This window comes from Myxine glutinosa, chromosome 8 (assembly GCF_964187855.1).
Source record: "Myxine glutinosa chromosome 8, kmMyxGlut1.1, whole genome shotgun sequence".
NCBI classification, from domain to species: domain Eukaryota; kingdom Metazoa; phylum Chordata; class Myxini; order Myxiniformes; family Myxinidae; genus Myxine; species Myxine glutinosa.
Window position 1 is genome coordinate 23,298,800 of NC_136268.1, and position 23,274 is coordinate 23,322,073.

At 44.4% G+C, this 23,274-nt stretch overlaps 1 protein-coding gene across 2 annotated transcripts in view; it reads right to left on the reverse strand.

Annotated features, from left to right (window-relative positions):
- Positions 1–23,274, reverse strand: part of GOLGB1 (golgin B1) — a 107,537-nt gene that overhangs the window by 54,677 nt on the left and 29,586 nt on the right. The window contains exons 8-12 of one of the 2 annotated variants that reach the window (XM_078782988.1): positions 18,760–18,882; positions 14,653–14,766; positions 12,813–12,995; positions 11,466–11,563; positions 1,792–1,861 (exon numbers count right to left, since the gene is read on the reverse strand). In XM_078782988.1, coding sequence (XP_078639114.1) covers positions 1,792–1,861; positions 11,466–11,563; positions 12,813–12,995; positions 14,653–14,766; positions 18,760–18,882 — 588 coding nt within the window. Of the gene's footprint in view, positions 1–1,387; positions 1,656–1,791; positions 1,862–11,465; positions 11,564–12,812; positions 12,996–14,652; positions 14,767–18,759; positions 18,883–23,274 lie in introns of those variants that run through there. The other variant, XM_078782989.1, reaches the window with a different exon arrangement.

The following is a 23,274-nucleotide window of genomic DNA, read 5'->3' on the forward strand; positions in this document are numbered from 1 at the left end:
CATTAATACGTGGGGTCCATGGAATGTTGAGGTCAGACTGTACTTTACTTTAACAATGCAAATTTAAAGGATACAAGAGATGAGCTCTTTCTTAAATTTGCTTTAACAAACTCCGAATACAATTTATATAGTACCGCAGTCAATCAGCATTTATTGCTTCATTTAAATAAATAAAAACTACTTTATTTCAGAATACCAGCAGTTTTTCATACCATCAAAAATATTGGCTACAATCTCATGTCAGTGACTTCCTGAACATTTTTCAGTCTCAATGTCCCATGGTGATGGGAAATCACAAATCCTGTGAGATATGCTATGTCTCTCTGCGGCTCTCTCTGCCTGTGTGTGTGTCTGTGTCTGCGTGTGTGTCTGCGTGTGTGCCTGCGTGTGTGCCTGCGTGCGTGCGTGCGTGTCCGCGTGCGTGTCTGCGTGCCTGTCTGCATGCCTGTCTGTGTCTCTCTCTCTCCCTCTCTGATGTACCATACTCTTCACAGAGCGTCGGTGCCACCAAAGCAAGCAGCTTCCTGAGCAAGGGTTATACTGGATGGTTTGCCATTGCCTTCCAAGCAGTAGTTATGGCAGGAAATTGGAATTTGCTCATGGTGTTGGTGATGGCTCGCCTACTCTTCGCGGAGAACACAGTAGGGGGTCTTTAACACGTCCACCAACTAACGCCGGCAGACGGAACGCCTGTTTAACATCCATCTGAGGGACGGCATACACATTGATGAATCACCCTGCCTGTGAAACAGTATATAGCTGGGCCAAGATTCAAACACAGACTAGACAGCTTAGAGCCGAGTGCGTACCTCAAAACCATCGTGGCAACCCCTGAGATTCGCTAGACCAAAGCAAGTACCTTGAAAACATTCATACTTGCCAAATGCCGAGGTACGCTTTCGTGAGCACTTTTGTAAAGCATCAGCTCTTACTTCACCATCAATTAACTCTACTCCCTCACACAATTTCAGTCATTCCGAACGAGTTTGAAAGCAAAGTTGTTAAACTCGTCAGGATGGCAGGAAAGTCAGGCCCGCATGAGGATTGGATTATTCACCTTTGCTTGCGGACTCCACCAAACACTCATGGGGGTAAAGAGTTTTAATCACAAACAGTTTTATCGTCCAGGATGTGGCTTTCCAGTCGTGACAACAAAGTGCCTCCGTAACAAATGTTTATCACCCATAGCCACAACTAAACAAGGAGTGGGATACATTAGGTTTTAGTACATTTTCCTGTTTTTTCCAAAAGAGTTCAAAAGAAAACAACAAACGCAATACAAAAAGCAAAAGGCACAAGTAAAATCGAAACAAAAGTGAAAGAATAATCCAGGCAGCAGGGTTCCCAACCATAAATATGATCGTTACTGCGTACCAGAGAAACAAACCTGCTGCTGCAGCGCCACCACTGTGCCACGTTGACAGCACAAACTACGTTGGTGGAGAATGACACAGAGGCAAGATTGTGGCAACCCAAACCACCACCGTCCAGGAAAAACGTACAGCGCAGTATCGTATAAACGAGTTTCTTTCCTTTTTGCAAGAATGTTGAATGAATCTTTTAGCTAATGTAAAAGCCAAGTTTAAAGTTTCGGATTTAAAAAATTCCCCAAATCCTCCAATGTCCCTCCCACACCCCTCAACCTTTTCGCCTGTGGGTTGGGTCGCTCAGAAATGAATCGCTTAAGGGATAGCGCATGCACTCAACCACAAAGAACAGTCGGACGAAACAGACTTTTAACAAAGCTGTGGAGGATGAATTCCAAACCACGTGGCACAACTTCAACATTACCTGTTCGTCTTCTGGTGACTCCAAACCTATCTTCTTGTTCGATTCAACATCCGGTCGTGGTGAGTGAAGCCTGCACAGCAAAAGAAATGTGGAAAGGAAGCTAGAGCTCTGAGATAAACACAACACTCTCCAACAAGCTGTCCAGCCTGCGTTCAAATTCCGAAACGGCTATAAACTGTCAATCTGGTGTTTCACAGGCAGGGCGATTCATCAATATCGGAAAACAGCCCGAGCCCAACAAAGTAAGGTGACATCAGAGGTATCGGATTAGCAACTCGATTGGAAATATATTTTGTACAAATGATGAGTATTACAGGACATAATGCAGATGAGTAGCATTAGGGAGGGTTGATGGAGAGCGACCCTCAGTAACCACTCATTCTCTTTGAGACAGAAAATCTGAAGAATGAGAAGAAGAGGACGATCATGGCCATGGAGGCAAATGCGGAAAGAAGAGGAGGCTGCCACAAGCATCAGTAACGTACAGGGAAACGACTGGATCTACACGTACTGTATATTTATTCACCCTTGTCATTGTAAATAACTACCATTACCAAGATATCAAAACCAGAAAATTTGAACAAAGAAACCTTAGCATAGCAACATTACCATGGAAACAAAAATAAAGAGAAAACAGAATCATATGACAGGCATTTGCATGTAGTTCCGCGAATGACGTGGCTTCAGTGTGCGCATGCCAAACTCGAGCATCGAGCACAGGATTGAAACGACTAAAGGGTGGTGGTACGCATCACGACAAGATTTTCTACATTCCAATTCGGATTTCGGATACTCTGTTACAGACCTTCAGTGGCTCAGTGCTGCTGAAGCAGTTTCTTGGTAAGGGTCATTCTGAGTGGTTTGCCATTGCCTTCCCAGCAGTAGGTGGGGTACGAATTTGCAATTTGGTCAGGGTACCGGCGATAGCTCACCTACTCTTCGTTAAGGACACCATGGGGTATTTAACGTCCACCAACTAATGCCGATGGACAGACACAAATACTGATGAATCACCCTACCTGTGAAACACCGGAATGACAGTTTATAGCTTCTTTTTTTTGTATACCAGATCGAGGCTCATGAAAGAGCTAACATTAATCACACAAAAAGTCAAACCGACACACAAAACACAAAAAACAAGGGGAGCGGCAGACAAGATGGGGAGAGAGGGGGAAGGACACAAACACAACATTTGAGAGCAGGGACATCGGGAGGACTTGGGGGGAGGTGGGAGAGGTATAAAACATATGAGCACTGCAAGGACTCTGGGGTGAATTAGCGGGGGTAGAAAAGATCAAGGTTTTGGATGGGGGAAGATAAGAGATGGTGGTGAACAGCTGTTTTAAAGACCTGGAGGGAGGAGTGGGATTGAAGGGAGTGGGGGAGTTTGTTCCAGAGGCGGGAGAAAAGAGGGATGAAGGAGTGAAGGTGAGCAGAGAGTATTGATTTTGGCAGTTTAACCATAAGAGGGTTGCAGGCAGATCTTGCGCGACCTGAAGGAATATTGGGGGGACAGAGCACAGAGAGAGCTGGGGGAGCAAGGCCGGAGAGGAGTCGGTAGAAGACAGAAAGACCACCAACCTGCCTGCGGTGAGTGAGTGAAAGGCCCTCGGAGTTAACTTCATCACAGGAGATTCCAATGATTCTGAAAGCTTTGGCCTCAACAGCGTGAAGCCGAGCTAGGTGTGAGGCAGGAGCACCAGCCCAGAGGGGGGAACAGTATTCCATTGAGCTGCGGATGAAAGCCTTGTATGTGGTGAGGAGCTCAGGTGTGCCAAGGAAGGACTTCGCACGACGGAGGATGCCCAGTCGGCGACTGGCTTTGGAGGCCAGCTTGGAAATGTGGTTTTCCCAAGAAAGATCATGGCAGATAGTGAGACCCAAAAGCTTGAGCGACAGAACTTCTTGGAGAGGATTGTTGAGAAAGTAGATGGGAGGGTTTTCCAGTCGGTCCTTTCGGAGAGACATTGTAAGAGTGTGAGATTTGTCAGGATTGAAAGACATGTTCCACTTGTTTGACCAGTCTGTGATTTTGTCCAGGTCTGCAGAGAGTGAGGAGGCTGCAGACTGCCGATCTGAGATGATGAGGGATGAGGAATGGAGCAGCAGATAGTGGAGTCATCAGCAAAGAGATAGAGAGGATTTTCCAGAGAATCGGAGAGATCAATGATGAAGACCAGAAATAGCACAGGGCCCAGTACACTACCTTGGGGAACTCCAGCCAGAACAGGGAGGGGAGATGAGAGAAATCCATTCAGGGCCACACGTTGACTATGACCAGAGAGGAAGTCCGCAAGCCATGCGTGGAGATTTCCATGGATACCATAGGAGGAGAGTTTGGTGAGCAGAGCCGGGTGCCAGACCGTATCAAAGGCACGTGATATGTCAAGTGAGACAGCTCTGATTTCCTGTTTGGCATTGAGGACCTCCATCCATTGTTGAGACAGCAGAAGCAACATGTCCAGAGTAGAGTGACCTGGTCTGAATCCAAATTGATGATCAGAGATCAAGCCATTGGAGAAGAGGAAGGATTTGATATCCGAAGCAATGATGGATTCCATGACTTTGCTGATAATTGGAAGCAGGCTGATTGGTCTGTTGTTGCAAGGATCTGTTTTTGCACCTTTTTTGTGTAAAGCGGTGATGTTGGCTGATTTCGAAGATGCTGGCAGATGACCTTGAGCAAAAGAGAGGGTGAAGAGAACAGAGAGAGGGTGAGATAGAGACTACTGGAACAGAGAGCTGGGCCGGGATTCGAAGTTTCTACACCACACAACTCCAATATTTATTCATTTTCAATGCAAGCGATAAAATGACAATGTAGTGACTTCACCTATCAATTTATAACTTTGGAAAAGCTGCACCTATCTTGATGACAGGGTTGTGCAATTATGATCAATTATTAAAAACAAATTGCAAACAAAGATTCCCAATGTTGTTGTTTTCAATGTTCATGTTATAAACATTTAAAAACAACAACATTGGGAATCTTTTGACCCCTTCAGGAGAAACTCCAGAAGTGATTCAATCTCAAGCCAGTTATAAACAAGCAAAACTAGAGCATTAGGAGTTCGGTGGTGGAATATAATGATGTGATGAATGGTGAGCGGAATATTTTTCTTTTCAAAAAACAAAACTTAAACACTTTATTATGAACACAGCACACAATGCATTGTAGATATGTCAGTGAGAAGAGACAAAAAGAAAATGATTCACACACAAAATACCATTTCAAGAAAAGAGTTTAAAATGTTTATGAAGTGACAATTCATATGGAAACACCCTAAACAGCCTCAGGTGATAAGTGTCATTCTATCAGCACTTGTGAAGGGAAGAGGGGAGGTGGAGGGTACACTCCTCCTCGGTCTTTGCAAACTGGAATTCTCAAGATTCCCAATTTAGATATACAGAGGTTGCCTGCACACACGACATCAACTCTCCTTCAAATCCATTAACGGTGTTAGACCCCCTCGATGTCAGCATCTTCCCCCTCATCATCTCCTATACACCACTGTCCACTCAACCCCACACCTTCTCTGTGTCCCACATTTCAGCATCCCTCCACCATGTCCCAATTTCTGCTTTTGCCTCACCTCATCTTGCCCCTCTTATCTTCCTCCTCACTCCACCTCCTCCCATCCTCACTCTCACCCCATCCTCTCCCATCATCTATTATCCCCCATCACCCCCTTTGCCCTTCCACCTAACATCACCCCCCTTTCCCTGCCTCCTCCCATCACCCCCTTCACCCTGCCTCCTCCCATCACCCCACTCACCCTGCCTAGTCCTGCCCTCTGCCCAACCCCCTCTCCGAGTAACCCATCTTAATTTATCCTAGTTTCCCCTCTATACTGCTAACAGTGCATCGTCCCCTATCCCTACCTGTTTGGACTTAAAACATCTGAAGTTTCTGCTGCAACCTGAAAGATCCCTCAAAACCAGGAATATGTTTAACAGAATCGTTCTTCCCACAGTATGTCCCATTATTCATTGGTATCTCTTCCTGGCTATTGTCTCCACCGGTTGGATAAGCATAATCCTGTCTTGGCAACGGAGTTGCAAGTTACATCAATAACTCCATTTCTCACTGCTATTGTACTGATTTTACACCTCCAAGCTACAAAAGTACCTTTGACTAAGGCTTCCCCTCCGCTTCCACCTCTAGCTTGTCTGTGTGTTATACCGTCCTCCTTACAGTGACGACTCCATTTCCATCTCTCTCTCATATACCAAGAACCAACTTTAACCACTCATGCAAACACTCTCTTCCTTGTATATAGAAATTTAAACTGTCACCATGCCAATTGGCTGGGTGTTGGTACCTCTCTCATCAGCATGGCACTTCAGCAAAGGAACTTTTGTGACTTCATGGGACTGACTCAATCCATGAACTTCCCAACCCAGATTTCTGCCTATGGGAAATCCTCCATTCTGAATTTGGAAATGACAAACTTTCCTGCAAATGTTTCCTGTTCTTCATCCACTCCAATTGGTTTGTCTGATCACATACTTGTGAGAGCCAACATCTCTCTCGCTATTTTCAGGGAGCTGCCTCAATTCCGGTGAGTCTGGAAGTTCACTCAGGCAGATTGGCAGGGACTGCAAGCAGCAATACAGGAAACAGGGGCGCTTATTCTAGGAAATTGAAAACACCGTGTCGACCAGAACACAATGTACCACTCAGGTGGGAAGGACCACATGGAAGAAGTGGCCTTGTTCCTTAATAACAAGGTTAACCACTCCCCGGTGCAACGGAAAGCTGTCCCCAGCAGGATCCTCTAAGTACGGCTGCATCACAGACCTGGACACATCACCGTAGTTTATGCACCGACCAAGGAAACCTCTCTTGCTGATAAAGATAGCTTCTACATCAAACTGGAACTCCTGATCCACTCTACCACACCCCACGATCAACTTCTCATTATCGGAGACCTCAATACCATGAGCGGGAGAGACCGCACAGGATATCAGCATGTTTTCGGGAACTCTGGCTCCGGTCGCCTAAATTATAATTCAACCAGTCTCCAAAAATGTGTTCCTTCACAAACTTGGCAGTTGTCAGATCCTTCTTAAGAAGGAAACTTAATATGGATATCCAACAACGGCCACTCTAGGAAGGAGATCGATAATATGCTGACTAGAGACCCATCAATCTTCACGTCATACCATACATACAGGGGTACAGAGTTCCCTGCGAATTCTGAGCATGGTTTAGTTGTCCGAGACATTAAAATCCAGGGGTATTGTTGGCCATCAAAGAGGTCTGATGTTGAATCACTTCTGGAATACACCAACATCGCCGCCCACTACAACATTGCCATCAGCAACAAATTCCAGGCACTTGGATCACTTCAAGATAACCCAGAGTCCACCTGGTCCTCCATACGATCAGCTATTCTCTCTGCCGCCACAGACACAGTTAGTCTGCGTAGACATCTGAGACAAACTTAGCTTACCACTGGCACCATGAAAGTCTTGGACCTGAAGCATGACGCCGGTCTTCATAAAGGTTGGCGAGAACTGTAGAGACTCGAAGGTGTCTTTAAAGCTAAGGCTATTGAAGATCTTGAAGAATTTTATTGTAAATTCCCAGATGATGCTGAAGAAGGGCTCCTAAATAACAATTTGCATTCAACAAATCAGGCAATCAAGTGTATGCATGGCACTCCTCAATATGGATGCAGCGACACTTCAGTCACAAGGATTGACAGCATGCCATGTAAGACGCCGGAAGACACGCTGGTCTGCTAGCATGAGCACGACACCATGCTCAAACATCTGCCGGCAACTCCATGTCCAGATGTCGCCAGACAGGCAACAGCTGCCACTCCAACACTGGACATTTCCTTGGATGCCCCATACTCTGTTCGAAGTACATCATGCCATCAGGAAGCTTTGGAATTGCCAGGCTGCAGGGTTAGACAGCATTCCCCTGGAGCTACTCAAGTGTGCAAAGGTCCCGATCAGATTGGCCCTCCATCAACTCTTTGATAAGGTATGGGCTTCAGGTAGAGTCTCCGCAGAGTGGAGGGATTGTCTAATTATTTCCTTGTATAAAGGGAAGGGTCCACACAATCAATGTAGGAAGGGTCCCCACAATTATCGACTCATTACACTGTTGTCAATCCCTGGAAAGGTGTTTGGTCATGTTTTACTAACTCGCCTGGAACCATTAATCACCCATCGACGCCACCCACAGCAGTACAGCTTCACAAAGGGAAGGTCTACCATCGACGCAGTACTCACTCTCAGGCTTTTGGCTGAGCTCCATCGTGAGTTTCCAAGACCGCTTAACATTGCCTACATTGGTATCGAGGCAGCCTTTGACTCAGTAGATCGGACCGCTCTGTGGAAGGCCCTGGAAGCAGCCGGAACACCTTCATTTTCGCTCCATCTCATCCTAGAAGTGCATGAGGGCACCAAATCAAGGGTATGCATTGGAAGTGACCTCTGGATATTTACTCACCACCTTGGGTGTCCACCAAGGCTGCATCCTCGCTCCAGTTGTATTCTGTTGTGCCACCGAATCGATCCTGAGCAAGTGTCAGAGAGACCTTATAATAACTGTTGGTGGATCTGAACTATGCTGATGATGCAGCTTTGTTCCTTGGAAGGCCCGACCAATGGCCAACGTCGCTGCAGAGGTTTGAGAAAGAGGCCAGGAAAATGGGAATGCACATTTTCTGGACAAAAACCAAGGTTCAGAGCATAGGTCCTGGCCCACCTACGACATCAGTCATCTTTGCGAGCCTGACCATTGCAGAAATGGAGAGGTTCATGTACCTTGGATGTGATATTGACTCCACGGGCTACTCCTCACCTGACATTCACCGATGTATAGGTCTCGCCTCGTCAACTTTTGGACAGCTGAATCATGTGTGGCGGAATAAATGACTTGGTCTATCAATAAATCGCAGGGTATGCACAACCTGTGTATTGCCAGTGCTCCTGCATGGGTCTGAAACTTGGACGTTGCTCTCATAGAGGATGGGCGAAAGGTCCAAGCGCTCCACATGAGGTGTCAGCGTCGCATCCTTGGAGTCCAATGGTTTGACTTTGGCACGAACAAGACAACATCACAAAGCACCAGTCTCAATGACATCCACAACACCATTTTGCATAGCTGTCACTCCCTTTTTGGGCATGTTCAGAAACTACCAGACAACACACTCACACAAATTGCCCTCAAATTAAGCGTAGATGTGCGCAGAGGAATCAACCCTGGCCCGGACTGGAAAAGGATCTGAGGCCGCCCCCGCAGCAAATGGGTACATCAGCTTGAGCTAGACCACAAGACACAGACACAACAGTTGTGGCAGTCTGCATTTGACACGAAGGAATGGGTGGGCTCGACATCCCTGTGCTGGATTTGGAGTAATATGATGATGATGATAATGATGATGATGATGATGATGATGATGATGATGATGATGACGACGACGACGACGACGACGATGATGAAAGCAGCAATCTCTCTTCAGGAATGGTCTCTCCAAAATTCACTCAGCCTGGGAATTGTTCCACAACAGCCTGCTCTCTCTTATGCACAGATTATGGACTGTGCCTTTTTCACCTGAGAAAGCCGAGAAGTTTCTAAGAACATCCTGTTTCTGCTCTGTTCACCATATCATTTACCCTAGGTCATAGGTCATCCTACATCTGAAATCAGCCAACATCATCAAATTACGTAACTATGGAGAAAAAACGGATCTCAACGACAGACATATCAACTTACTTCCAATCATCAGCAAGGACATGGAACCCATCATGACAGTTGATAGGAAATCATTCCTTTTCTCCAACAACCTCATCTCAGATCACCAATTCGGTTTCAAACCAGGTCACTCCACCTTGGACATGCCCCTTCTACTCACCCAACAACGTATGAAGGCCCTCAATGTCAGACATGAGGCGTGAGGGCTGTCTTTCTAGACATACACTGCTGTGCAAATATAAATCTTTGACATTTTGCATTTTTCTACTCTGATGCATAAAGAAACTAGAACTTGGTGTTCAATGAAAATACACCTTTATGAAAAAGTCTTATTCAAATAACCAAATGTATTTGATGTACACCGATATTGATGTAGTTCTATGAACTGGCCCCGAAGGTAATTGCAACCAACATATAGGTCCCGAGTTAGTTATCTCGTAAATGTTCATTCAAATAGCCCTTCCCCTGTGTCTCATTGGGTCTAGTGGGACACTATGCATTGTGATGGGTTAGCTAGGGTTTTCCCTTTATCTCCCTATTTGCTTAAAAAAACCCATTTGTGTTCTAGTTTGAACCCAAGAACCTAAAACGCAATAAGTCCAAACTAAAGGCACGAGTGCAATTTTCCACCATTTCCCATAATCAGCAGCATCCTTTTACTTGTGCCACGTGAACATAAACAACAGCTCAGCCTTTACAACCTACCAGCAAGCTCTCACGTTAACCTTCTGCTGCCTTTCCTGTAACCGAGAGCTGAGCGTCAACAGCTATGTGCTCTGTGGGAGGCCTTCCGCTGCAGGTCCAGCAAATCCAAAGCTGAGAGTCAACAATAGCTGTGCTTTGCATTGGGCCTGACCACGCCCGCTGCATTTCCCGGAAGGCAACGGGCATAACCCTCCGCTAAATTTTTCATAAGCTGCATAAACGTAAAGCGCAAGCAGTCATATAAACCCCACGTTTGAGACACCGAGAAGAGAAGCGACTACCAGACATTGATTGCCAAAGGATTAGCAGATGATTAGCTCATGGAGGTCCTGGAGGAAGTGACCTCGCTGCATGAGGAGAGATGGGATGGAGTCAGGCAGAGCGAAGCCAAGCTGTGGGATGAGGCTGGCAGAAGGGAACTCTGGGCTAGAGATCAATCCCGTCACCATGCAGAATGCATTGTGGAGACCGGGGGCCAGACCGATTACCGCCTCCGTAATTAATACCCCCGCAACCCAAAGTAATTTCTTCCCTCCACTGCTCCCCAAGGCGACTGGGAAAAGGGAGCTTTGGTGAGGCCCGAGGACGCACCTCGTTCTGCTCCTATCTTCTTTCCCTTCTGCGGATGTGTCCAATGGGCCCATGTACTAGCTTAGATAAGTATTTTGTTAAACTAGACAAGCTGGGAAAAGCTCTGCTCTGTGTCCCAGTGCTTTGGAAAGTTTGCATAACCCATTGTACATCACATGCTCATTAATAGATTGCTTCCTGATTACATATATGCTCCCCCTCACCCCCCAGTCCCTTCATCCCCAAAAATAAATCCCCCCTCTAGTTGAATTGTTCTTCCAATCTGCTCGTGGTGTCTTTTCCATCATTGGTACAGTATAGTGAATACAAGTGTAGCCAGGACGTTCTACCCCAACTGATTGGCCCTAGTCCAAGTCTGGTGCATACTTGAGGTTCTGCTCGATTGCTTCTCACTAAGATAAGATCAAGTACGCATCGAGAGTGCAAAACTCGATTGGAAACCCCATCACCATAGGTAAACGGTAATTCGATGGAGGACCCTGGGAGAACTCAGTTGACCAAATGGCATTCGCGGTTGTCTTGCAACCCATCCGGGATGCGGAGTTATCCACACCAGACATACATAGAAAACCTTGCATCAGTAGTTTGCATAATCATCACATTAGTTTGTGTGCAACTAAAGTGATCACCCATTGGATAAAATATACAAAACCAGAATGCTTACCCATCCTCGGCCAGGCTGAGACTGAACACCAGCTGTTTACTCCTTTCGAGTTCAGCCTGTGTCTCGGCTAGTTGTATCAGCAAGCTCTGCTGGTCGACCTGCAATCAGAAAAGGTATTAATAATTCAAAATGTAGATGATTAAATAGCTTAATTCTTTAACGTGAAAATTTTTTTAAAAAGATCAACGTGGATCAAAATACAAGTTCTGCAAATGCTAACAATATACAAGATTATTTGCATGTCTGATGAAATGGATGAAATGCAATAAAGAGCATGGAGGTTATGTAGAATAATAATGTGACAAGAACTGAGTTTGTAAAGCGGTACGACAAAATTTTGGGATGATCTTTATACATGCCCATGTGCTTTTTTTTTCTTTCGTTTTTTGAAATACAGTCAAGGCACTTGGAGTGACTAAAACACAGAATGGTCCAGGTCATAACAGACATCCAGGATGAAGAGAACAGTAGGAAGAGGGGATAGGAGAACACACCAACAGCAGGGTTGAGGGACAAAATAGAGGGACACTTGGAGGGATAAGGAACGTAGGGAAGAATAAGAGCGATTGGAGGACACATGGGGGTGAACAAGATGGACACAGTTTCCCCAAAGGTTGTCAGACTGAAGTTGACTTTTGTATTGTAGCAGTGCCAGGTGCTGGGAAATTACAAAGACTGCTGCTGAAATATTCCTTTAAGAGAATAAATAAATAAACAAACAAATAATTAAATAAATTAATGAACGAGTACTAATTGATGCATGACAATTCCACAGTTTTGTAGCTCATACAATGAACATCTCAATGTGGAGCAGAATATACATTGTCTCGTGAGAGAAAACATCCAAAACTATAACGGCACTCGGTAGCGCGCATACCTCGCCAAGCTGAACAGTTTACATTTTGTATCCCACCGATAGGCTGGATCTGGATCCGGATCTTCATTAAAATCTAATCAATGTGTCCTCGTCACACACCCAACCTGTCCACCAAGTTTCACCCGAATCCATCCACAACGTTGAGATATCATGGCAATTCTCGTTTTTGGGCCTATCTCTCAATGGTGAAGAATCACTTGCAAAATAAATAAAAAACTCGTATCTGGATCCAGATCTTCACCAAAATCTAAACAATTCGTCGTTGTCACACACACAACCTGTGTCAACCAAGTTTCATCCAAATCTGCCCATACCTTTTTGAGATATCCTACTCACAGAAAAACAGTCAAACAGGGGTGAAAACACAACCTCCGTCCACCTTCAGTGGTGGAGGTAATGAACAAGGAATGAAAAAGTGACAGACGGGTACATGGTTTGTATGACTGCACGCTCTTGCATAGTCCATTTACCGATACATCACGTAGTGCCTGAGCATTGGCTGGTTCAGGGCCTGATGAGGTGTGGGCCATCACTGCAGGGTGACGCTGTCGGAGATCTTTCAGCTGTGCACGAAATACGTGTCGCTCGGCCTCCAACCTGCCGTGCATCTCCACTCGCTCGGCACTCAGCCTCGACAAGCTCTCTGACAGCGTCTGGTGGACAAAAGGCAGTGAGGATGGAATAAGAGAGATTACAATCAACTTACCCATCAAAGGCTTTGTCCACTATCATTAGTAACCTAAAGATGATTTTTTTTCTTCTTTTTATTGATGCAGATATATTTTAACCTCAATATAGTCAGGTTCACTTTGTCAATAAATTATATTTCGTTCAAAATCATGGTAGATTAGCAAACCTATACATTTTTGGAAAGATTATAGCATAAGGAAACTAAAAATCAATGTTTACATTTGGAGAGATACCTGTATGGCGGCCATTTTGGATTTTCAAAATGGCCACTGTAAAATACATATTTTGTTCTATTTCTGCCTCTAATTACCCTAAAAACTTTTTAAAATATACTAAACCTATATTTTCACGGACAAGGAATCCAATGAAAGTATCAAATTAGTGCTATGGGGAATGGTAAGACACGAATCAAAGGTTTTGAATTGCAAAATACTGTCTTTATATTCGTGATAAGTTGCATAATCAAATACATGTTATCATTTTGTACAGGCAGTTAATAACATCAAAATGTGTCACAATAATTCATATCACCAAACATACACAGGCAGTCAGCAAAATCATATACACACATGCAGTCAGTATAACTTCACATCTACACAGGCAGTCAATGACAAAATATACACAGGCAGTCAATGGCATCAAACATACACGATTACAGAATATGCCATTTAGAGTTCGTCATCACTGTCCTGTGTGTCATATCCGACAATATAGTCCGCATAGTTTTCACAGTCCAAGCAAAGGTCGGTCAAATTGATTGGCAAATCGAATTGGTCGAATGGTCGATCGAATCGAATTCGATGAATCGAATCGAATTGAATCGATCGAGTAGTCGATCAAAGCGATTGGTCGAATGGTCGAATTGGTCGAATGGAATTGGTCGATTGGTCGAATTGGTCGAATCGAATTGGTCGGAATTGGCAAATGTAAACATTGATTTTCAGATTTTCCATGTAATAACGTTTCCAAAAATGTATAGGTTTGCTAATCTACCATGATTTTAAACGAAAAAACATAGTGAACCTGACTAATACACAAATAAGCATGCTGGTCCATCATCCATAAAGCATCTGATTCCACTCAATTTGAATTGAGTGGAATCAGAAACAATTTTTTGGGAATGCAATCAGAAAACAGGCGCTGCATTGTGAAACAAGTTTTTCGAGGGGACAGAAAACCGACCTACCATCCACACACTATTTTCTACTAGGAATAGTGTGTGTGTGTGTGTGTGTGTGTGTGTGTGTGTGTGTGTGTGTGTGTGTGTGTGTGTGTGTGTGTGTGTGTGTGTGTGTGTGTGTGTGTGTGTGTGTGTGTAAGAAAAAGTGGTATCTTTCAGAAGAACTGACCTTTAGTCATTAAGTAAACCATCTCACCCGATTACGATCCTTCCTGGACTATAAGATTGGTCATCCCATTAAATTATGGAGACCCTTCAATAGGGGATTTTATCAGATTACAAGCACCATCAACTTTTAATAATAGAAGAAGCTGGAAAATAAAACACAAAAAAACTGTTCAGTAATTAATGGAATTGAAACATTACCCGGAGTAGTACAGTTTTGCACAAACCACCAGTTGAGGTTTGACATTGACACAAGGCCGAGATCTGATACGTACTAGGATCTTCTGATCTCGACCATCAATTTCTTTCTGCAGCATGTCGACCACCTGTGTGCGACCTGCGAGCACCTCCTCATTCTCGTGGAGCTTTTGCTTCAGGGATTTCAGCAACTGTGGTGAGAACACTGGTCACCGAAAAGCCAATGGGCTGAATTCAGAATACAATGATGGACACCGTATTTAGCAACAATAGCATGGAGTTTGGTGAAAAGATAGTGTGGAAATGGAAGTTATATTGCAGGTCAAAACACGTAACAGAAAAATAAAAATGGGACACATTGCTGTTCGGGCCCATACAATCTACATTTCATGTTTTTACAGAAAAATGGGAAAACTTTCGATCCCACCTAAAGTCTTCAAAAGTGCATTCAATCCTGAACATTTGAGGGATTAGCAAGCTTACTGCTCAAGTTTATGTGGAACATGAACACCACATTTACTATTTAACGCATATCGTCAGTTCTGGACATCAACAGTCATTACAATATTTAAAAATAATAATTTACAAGGGTAGTCAGTTTTATTTCAGATAACCTTAAAACAGCTTTACTGAAGAAATATATGATAGGCAAGAAAATAAATAAGTAAACAAAAAATATGTCATGCATAGCACAATACTTGCAAAATCCTTAAAATAGGTTGTTGGCCGAAGTTAACCTCAAAAATAGTTGGCGGTTGAATTCAGTGACCATATATGCAAATCCTCTTAAAATTTCAAGTCAATCGTATTAAAATTGAGGATTTTATAAATTCAACAAAGTTGGTGACCTTTTGACCCCAAAAAAACAATAGGCTTCTTGCTTATGACCAACTCTAACATTTGGTGAAGTTTCGTGACGATCGGTTGAAAATTGTGACCTGTAGGCGACTGACATACAGACAAACAGACATACAGACAAACAGACAGAATAACGCACAAGACCAACCAATATACATGAAAAATCTTCGATTTTCGCAAGTAATAAATAAAGGACATCGTGTAACGATAACAGCAAAATCCAGAAATTCAAAGGCTCAGAGAATGAGCGAAGCAACAAATTAAACAGAAGGTATTACAATTTCCTTTTTTACCAAGGTAATGCCGAGGTTAAAGCACTCCTTGCACAGGTAAATTTGTTCCCTGCCCACCCTCTTCCTCCTCCCCTCCCCCCTCTTCCCCCACGTCTCCTCCCCTTCCCTCCCTCCACCCTCCCTAGGGTGACACCGGGTAATTAAGCTTGTGTGTAATAAAAACAAAACAAGAAAAAGAGCAATCACATATTGCAAACCCCTGCCAGGATGTATTTTCAGTGGTTTTTAAGGCTTTTGTGTTAAAACAAATATGGTGGCCGAACCAGGTGACCGATGACGTCATTCTTTTTTTTTTCTAAACTAATTTATTCCTTGATTATGCTCAAGAAATTTCATCTCGATCGGATGAAGTTTTGTACTTGTCACATTATGACGTCATGATGGAGGCACCTATGACATCATTAACATATTTTATTCCCCATGGAGAGTTCTTTACAATGAGCCATGTCTCAATTTTTTTTTTTCTATTCAGCGCTTTCGGAGATATAGAGGTGCAAAGTTTTTCGGTTTTTCCAAGATGGCGGCCAAACCACGTGACATATGACGTCATAATTATCATTCAAAAAAATTATACAGGTGGAGTTGCACCTATGGTAAAAAATTTCCTGTCAATCGGACCAACAGTTGCAGAGAAAATCATATTTATTCTGTGCGGACAAACAAAGACAGACAAACAAACAAACGGACTCAAATGCAATACGCTCTCCTCAGGCGAGGGTAATAACTCGATGTCTGTTAACACAAAGCTATCGCCAAGGGCAAGCCTCCCGGCACCCACGATCCAATTATATCCCCATTTTTTTCGGACTGCCATATGAACTTGGTCTTCAACATTTAGGGGTAGTGTGTAAATTAAGAAAATGTGTTCCCACCCATAATAATCTTTTCCAAAAAAAAAAAACAATATCACGCAAATCAAAGGAAGACTATTCAAGTTATGATCAAAAATATGATTTTGTTTATTAGGTCACAATCCGAAAAAATAGGTCAAAAACACAAATCAAATATCAGGTGCACAACTTCAGTGAAGGTACACTATCATGATGCAAGAACATGTTGGAAGGTCAAGCAGTCTGAGATTGTGCATTGGCAAAATTAAGCAACAAAACAAAAAACAAACAACAACAAAAAAACATGAATTTTATTTTTCAGACCACCATTTGACCTTGACCTTTAACCCAGAGGGGTATAACGTAAACCAAGCGCAAATGTGACTTGCTCTAGGCTATCTAGAGAGGGAAATTTCGTTCCGACCAGCAAGCCTTAGTCGAGTTATGGTGAAAAATATTAAATGTCTCCAATTAAGTGATGACCTTAAAACTCAGGTCAAATTCAAAAAATTATTACGTCAATCCCACATACTGTACTTTATATTCACATTATGATGCAAAATTTCATTCTCAAAGTCCCAACCAGTTCCAAGATAAAGCTTGAAAATTGGCAAAAAGGAAGAAGAAAGACAAGAAAAAAGAAAACCTAAATGGTAGTTTAGTACTCCAAGGGGGTCGAAGAAACTCTGAGGTACCATTAAATATAGGGGCAACACCCCTGGCACTCACCTGGTGGAATAAACAGTTTACTGCACCAACTAAGGGTATTTTAAACCAATTTCAATGGTTGCTAGAAGACAGGACAGCATGTAGAATCATACTAACATAATCATAAACAAATAAAAAAATAACTATTTTCTGGGGCAACCTCCTCACCCCCAACCCCATATACCTCCCAAGGCACCAATTTTTCGAATGCCTTGAACAAACATTGGTACACCATGGGTGATTAAGGTTGTGGTGAAGTTTCATCGAAATTGCATGTGTAGTTTCTGAGAAGAAAGTAAATATCTATTTTGGGGAGCAACCCCCCTTGTAGATCCCCAAAAGGGCAGTTTTTTTAATGCCATGAACAAACTTTGGTACACCACGGGTGGTGAAGGTTGTGGTCGTTTCATCGAAATCGTGTGTGTAGTTTCTGAGAAGAAAGCAAATACCTATTTTGGGGGGCAACCCCCTTGTAGATCCCCAAAGGGGCAGATTTTTTTAATGCTGTGAACAAACTTTGGTACATCATTGGTGGTTGATGGTTGTGGTCAAGTTTCATCAAAATTGTGTGCAGTTTCAGAGGAAAAAGCAAATTCCTATTTTAGGGGGTTAAACCGGGATCCACTTTGACCCCGGTAAACCCCGTTAGACTCCCTTAGACCCCGACTATTTTAATGCCGTGAACAAACTTTAGTCACAACACAACAAATATAATTTGTGCCAAATTTGGTCGCAATCCCTTCAGCGGTTTTGGAGAAGTGTGAAGCATTTACGGACGGACAGACTGACGGACGGACAACCCGCCATCGCAAAAGCTCCCCTGAAGTTCGTTCCAGGCGAGCTAAAAATTGGGGGCGCCAATTGTTGAAACAAACCCTACAACAGCAATAAGCCTTCCCCTGTCCTATGGGAGATACCAATTATGAGTAAATTAGAAATATAAAGACAAAAACAAAAACAACAGGTGCACTTGTAGATGTGAGCCTGGTGTTGGCTTAGCGGTTAGGGTGCAGGCTTGGGATCCGAGGACCCTGAGTTCGAATCCCGGTCGATCGCTGAATTAACGCCAGGGGGGTTGACTCAGCCTGTCATCCTTCCGAGGTCGGCAAATTGAGTACCAGCTCGCTGGGATGAATGATCCTGGTGTGTACCCCGGTTTAGAATAGGTACAGGTACACCGTATCCCTGCACATTGTAAGAGGCGACTAAGGGTTGGCGTCAGGAAGGGCACCCGGCCATAAAAACATTGCCTCAAACATGGAACGATTGTCATGGGGCCCGCAAGGCTAACCCCTGCTCTGGCGTGAAAAAATGGCCTTAAAACGATCATTCATTCATTTCATTCACTTGTAGATGTGACAAAAGTAGCCCAAAATGACCTGAAGAATAAGAAAAATTAGAGATTAGATCTATGACACTCGTTTATAATCTTTTACACTAAATAGGTAGTGGGAAACGAATTGAGTGAGTTTGAGAAGCTAACATTACTGTGCACCTGTTCCATGTCTGCGCTGGCATCGATACGGCTCTCCATCTGGAACAGAGCTTCCTCATGCTTATGCAAAGATTCATGGAAGGCAGCTTCCTTCTCACGCAAAAAGCTCTGAAGTTTGTGCACCTGCAGGAAAAAAAATCAAACATTACTTGTGACAAAACATTGCTAAATATTCCCCAAAACACCTTCATAAATAGCACATTACATTACACAAAGCCTCATGTAACACCTGTATATAAAGTGGCTATGTACGAGGACGTGTTGAAAAGTAATGCCGCCTCTTCTTTATCTTAAAAACAGGTAAAGATATTTGAATGAAACAAAGCACAGTCTGCACATTGGTTCTTCCCACCAACGGGTGTGAAGTTTTGTGATTCTGACATGAGATGTCTCAGTGCTACGTTAGTCAAGATGGCAGAGGGAAGCACGACGTTGTCAGTGCTGGAGTTGAGAGTTGGGATGACCGACTGGAGGTGAGAGTTGGGATGACCGACTGGAGGTGAGAGTTGGGATGACCGACTGGAGGTGAGAGTTGGGATGACCGACTGGAGGTGAGAGTTGGGATGACCGACTGGAGGTGAGAGTTGGGATGACCGACTGGAGGTGAGAGTTGGGATGACCGACTGGAGGTGAGAGTTGGGATGGCCGACTGGAGGTGAGAGTTGGGATGGCCGACTGGAGGTGAGAGTTGGGATGGCCGACTGGAGGCGAGAGTTGGGATGACCGACTGGAGGCGAGAGTTTGGATGACCGACTGGAGGTGAGAGTTGGGATGACCGACTGGAGATGAGAGTTGGGAGTTGGGATGACCGACTGGAGATGAGAGTTGGGAGTTGGGATGACCGACTGGAGATGAGAGTTGGGAGTTGGGATGACCGACTGGAGATGAGAGTTGGGAGTTGGGATGACCGACTGAAAATGAGAGTTGGGATGACCGACTGGAGATGAGAGTTGGGAGTTGGGATGACCGACTGGAGATGAGAGTTGGGAGTTGGGATGACCGACTTGAGATGAGAGTTGGGAGTTGGGATGACCGACTGGAGATGAGAGTTGGGAGTTGGGATGACCGACTGGAGATGAGAGTTGTGAGTTGGGATGACCGACTGGAGATGAGAGTTGGGAGTTGGGATGACCGACTGAAGATGAGAATTGGGAGATGGGATGACCGACTGAAGATGAGAGTTGGGATGACCGACTGGAGATGAGAGTTGGGATGACCGACTGGAGATGAGAGTTGGGATGACCGACTGGAGATGAGAGTTGGGATGACCGACTGGAGATGAGAGTTGGGATGACCGACTGGAGATGAGAGTTGGGATGACCGACTGGAGATGAGAGTTGGGATGACCGACTGGAGATGAGAGTTGGGATGACCGACTGGAGACGAGTTGGGATGACCGACTGGAGATGAGTTGGGATGACCGACTGGAGATGAGTTGGGATGACCGACTGGAGATGAGAGTTGGGATGACCGACTGGAGATGAGAGTTGGGATGGCCGACTGGAGATGAGAGTTGGGATGACCGACTGGAGATGAGAGTTGGGATGACCGACTGGAGATGAGAGTTGGGATTACCGACTGGAGATGAGAGTTGGGATTACCGACTGGAGATGAGAGTTGGGAGTTGGGATGACCGACTGGAGATGAGAGTTGGGATGACCGACTGGAGATGAGAGTTGGGATGACCGACTGAAGAAGAGAGTTGGGATGACCGACTGGAGATGAGAGTTGGGATGACCGACTGGAGATGAGTTGGGATGACCGACTGGAGATGAGAGTTGGGATGACCGACTGGGGATGAGAGTTGGGATGACCGACTGGGGATGAGAGTTGGGATGACCGACTGGGGATGAGATCTGGGATGACCGACTGGAGATGAGAGTTGGGATGACCGACTGGAGATGAGAGTTGGGATGACCGACTGGAGATGAGTTGGGATGACCGACTGGAGATGAGAGTTGGGATGACCGACTGGAGATGAGAGTTGGGTGCACCATTTCAATCCTGAGAGTTAAAGACAGTCAGTCAATGGAGCACCACCACAAAGGTACATCAGCTCAGAGTTGGCTCTGTCACATTTCCATCCTTCCTCAAACTTAAGGAACAACTTCGTGGCGAATATTTTATTCCAAAGATGATGTCAAGGCCGCTGTGAAGCGCTGGTTAAGTCAGCAGGATGCACAGTTCTATTGTGATGGCATCACAAAACTACTTGAACATTGTGAGAAATATGTGGACCGCAGTGGTGATTACACTGAAAAAGAAATATACACCATGGTAGAACAAACATTGATGCGAGCAACTGTCATTGTTTCATTCAAATATCTCACCTGTTTTGGAGAAAACGAATAGAAGGGAATACTTTACAACACACCCTCTTATTTATTACACAAATAAAAACCACCATGTTGTCACCTCACTTGAGTACAACGGCATCAATAATAATTGCATAAAATACAATTGCATAAACTTTAATAAACAATTGCATAAGCCACAATAATGCACTAAATCAGAAGGAAGCTTATGCAATTGTAGAAGCAGTCAGACGGTGGCGCTATTTCCTACTCGGTAACATTTTCAGCTGATCACGGACCAGCAGTCTGTCGCTTTCATGTATGACAGTCGGCACGTGCAGAAGCAGCATGCGACGGACAACCTGGCCCAGCGGCAGACACCGCTTCCGAGCGTTTCTTGGCGGTTGCAGCGCTCGCTGTCAGATATTGTCGTCCGTATGTCTCAGATCGGATCTGGGCCAGCCACATAACCCGGGACTGTTCGTACGCAACCTGAAAGGTCATAGTCTCGTATTCTAGCAGCCACTGACGATTGAAGACCAGTAATGAAAGCATCTCGCAATTAGATCATCGGTGCCTTTGATGGCCGTCCGATCTAGCACTCCGCAGTCCTTGCCGAGTTGTCGTAAATCCTGCGTATACTGCTCCAAAGTCTCGGTCGACTCTTGCCTGCGCGTAGCGAGCAGATGTCGTGCGCAGATCGCGCTTCATGGTTTGACATAGAGTGCTCATAGGGCCGTTACAGAATCGGTATAGGTATCACAGTGGGAGAAATAGCCAAAGACAGTGCTGGACACATTGCAAATGATGACATTCAACTTCTGTAGGTCCGTGACGTCTGGTATGGCTACCAATTAGAGTTCTAAGGATCGTAACCAGTGCGTCAAGTGGTGCCCGGCATCATTGGCATTTGGGTCTCCATCGAATCTCTCCGGTTTGAGATGCTGTAATGACTTTGTCCATGGCACTTGAGTGTCGAGGTAGATTTCAATAAATTGTTATGAAATCAAGTCGAGACCTGAGGCTTTATTGATATGTATCTCCTCATACCCTATAACACAAAATAAAAAGATACTGTTAGAACTATAGAGAAAGAACGTAATAGCATTTACCACTAATCTATAAGCAAGCGAATAATCATTTAGTATTCCTCTTCATACCTTACTCAAGTGTCTGCTCACAGAATACAGAAACGAAGCCAACACTCTCCTCCTTCATACACAACATTCCTTTATATCCACTTCTCAATACCATCCCACAACCTGATCTTCTTCTTCATATTTCATCGCACCACCATGTTGTCACATCACTTGAGTACAATGGCATCTTCACAGCCCTAAGTTTTCAATCATGCTGATTGAACCTCAGAGGGCTGAACACACCTTACAATTCATAGTAATTAGTATGAAAGGCTAAATCAGGCAAATGCCGTTAACGACTGTATTGGAATTCATGCCATAATGCTAATGAGTTTTAGGACCGGCAGAGAAGATAACTGGGAAAGAAGTTGAGAAAGCGATAAAAGCAATGAAGAGTAAAAAAGCGGGAGGGCCGACGGGAGTTGTGGGAGATATGTTGAAGGCAGCAGGAAGTTGGGGTGTGAAGAGAAAGACAGAGATCTGTAATCTGGTGGTGAAAGAAGGCCACATTCCAGTGGATTTGGGAACTGAGTACCCTCGTGCCTCTATACAAGGGGAAAGGTGACCCTCTGGACTGTGGCTTGTATCGAGCGATAAAGTTATTGGAGCATGGAATGAAGGTATTGGAAAGGGTGTTGGAGAGGAGGATAAGGAAGAAAGTGAAGATCGACGAAATCCAGTTTGGATTTATGCCAAGAAGAGGAACGACAGACGCGCTTTTTATTGTAAGGCAGTTACAGGAGTACATGGAGAAGAGGAAGAAGTTGTTTCTTGGGTTTGTTGATCTGGAGAAAGCATTCAATAGGGTTCCATGAGATGTTGTGACATGGACATTGAGGAAGTTAGGAGTGGAGCAATGGTTGATCAGAGTAGTGATGGCAATGTACAAGAGCACGCACAGCTGTAAGGGGGAAGGATGGGAACCGTGGTGAGTTTGGGGTGAAGGTGGGAGTGCATCAGGGGGTCAGTACTAAGTCCACTACTATTTGTAGCTGTGATGGAAGTGCTGGCTCGGAATGTAAAGGAGGGTTTACCGTGGGAGTTGTTGTATGCAGATGATCTGGTGTTGATTGCGGAAACTA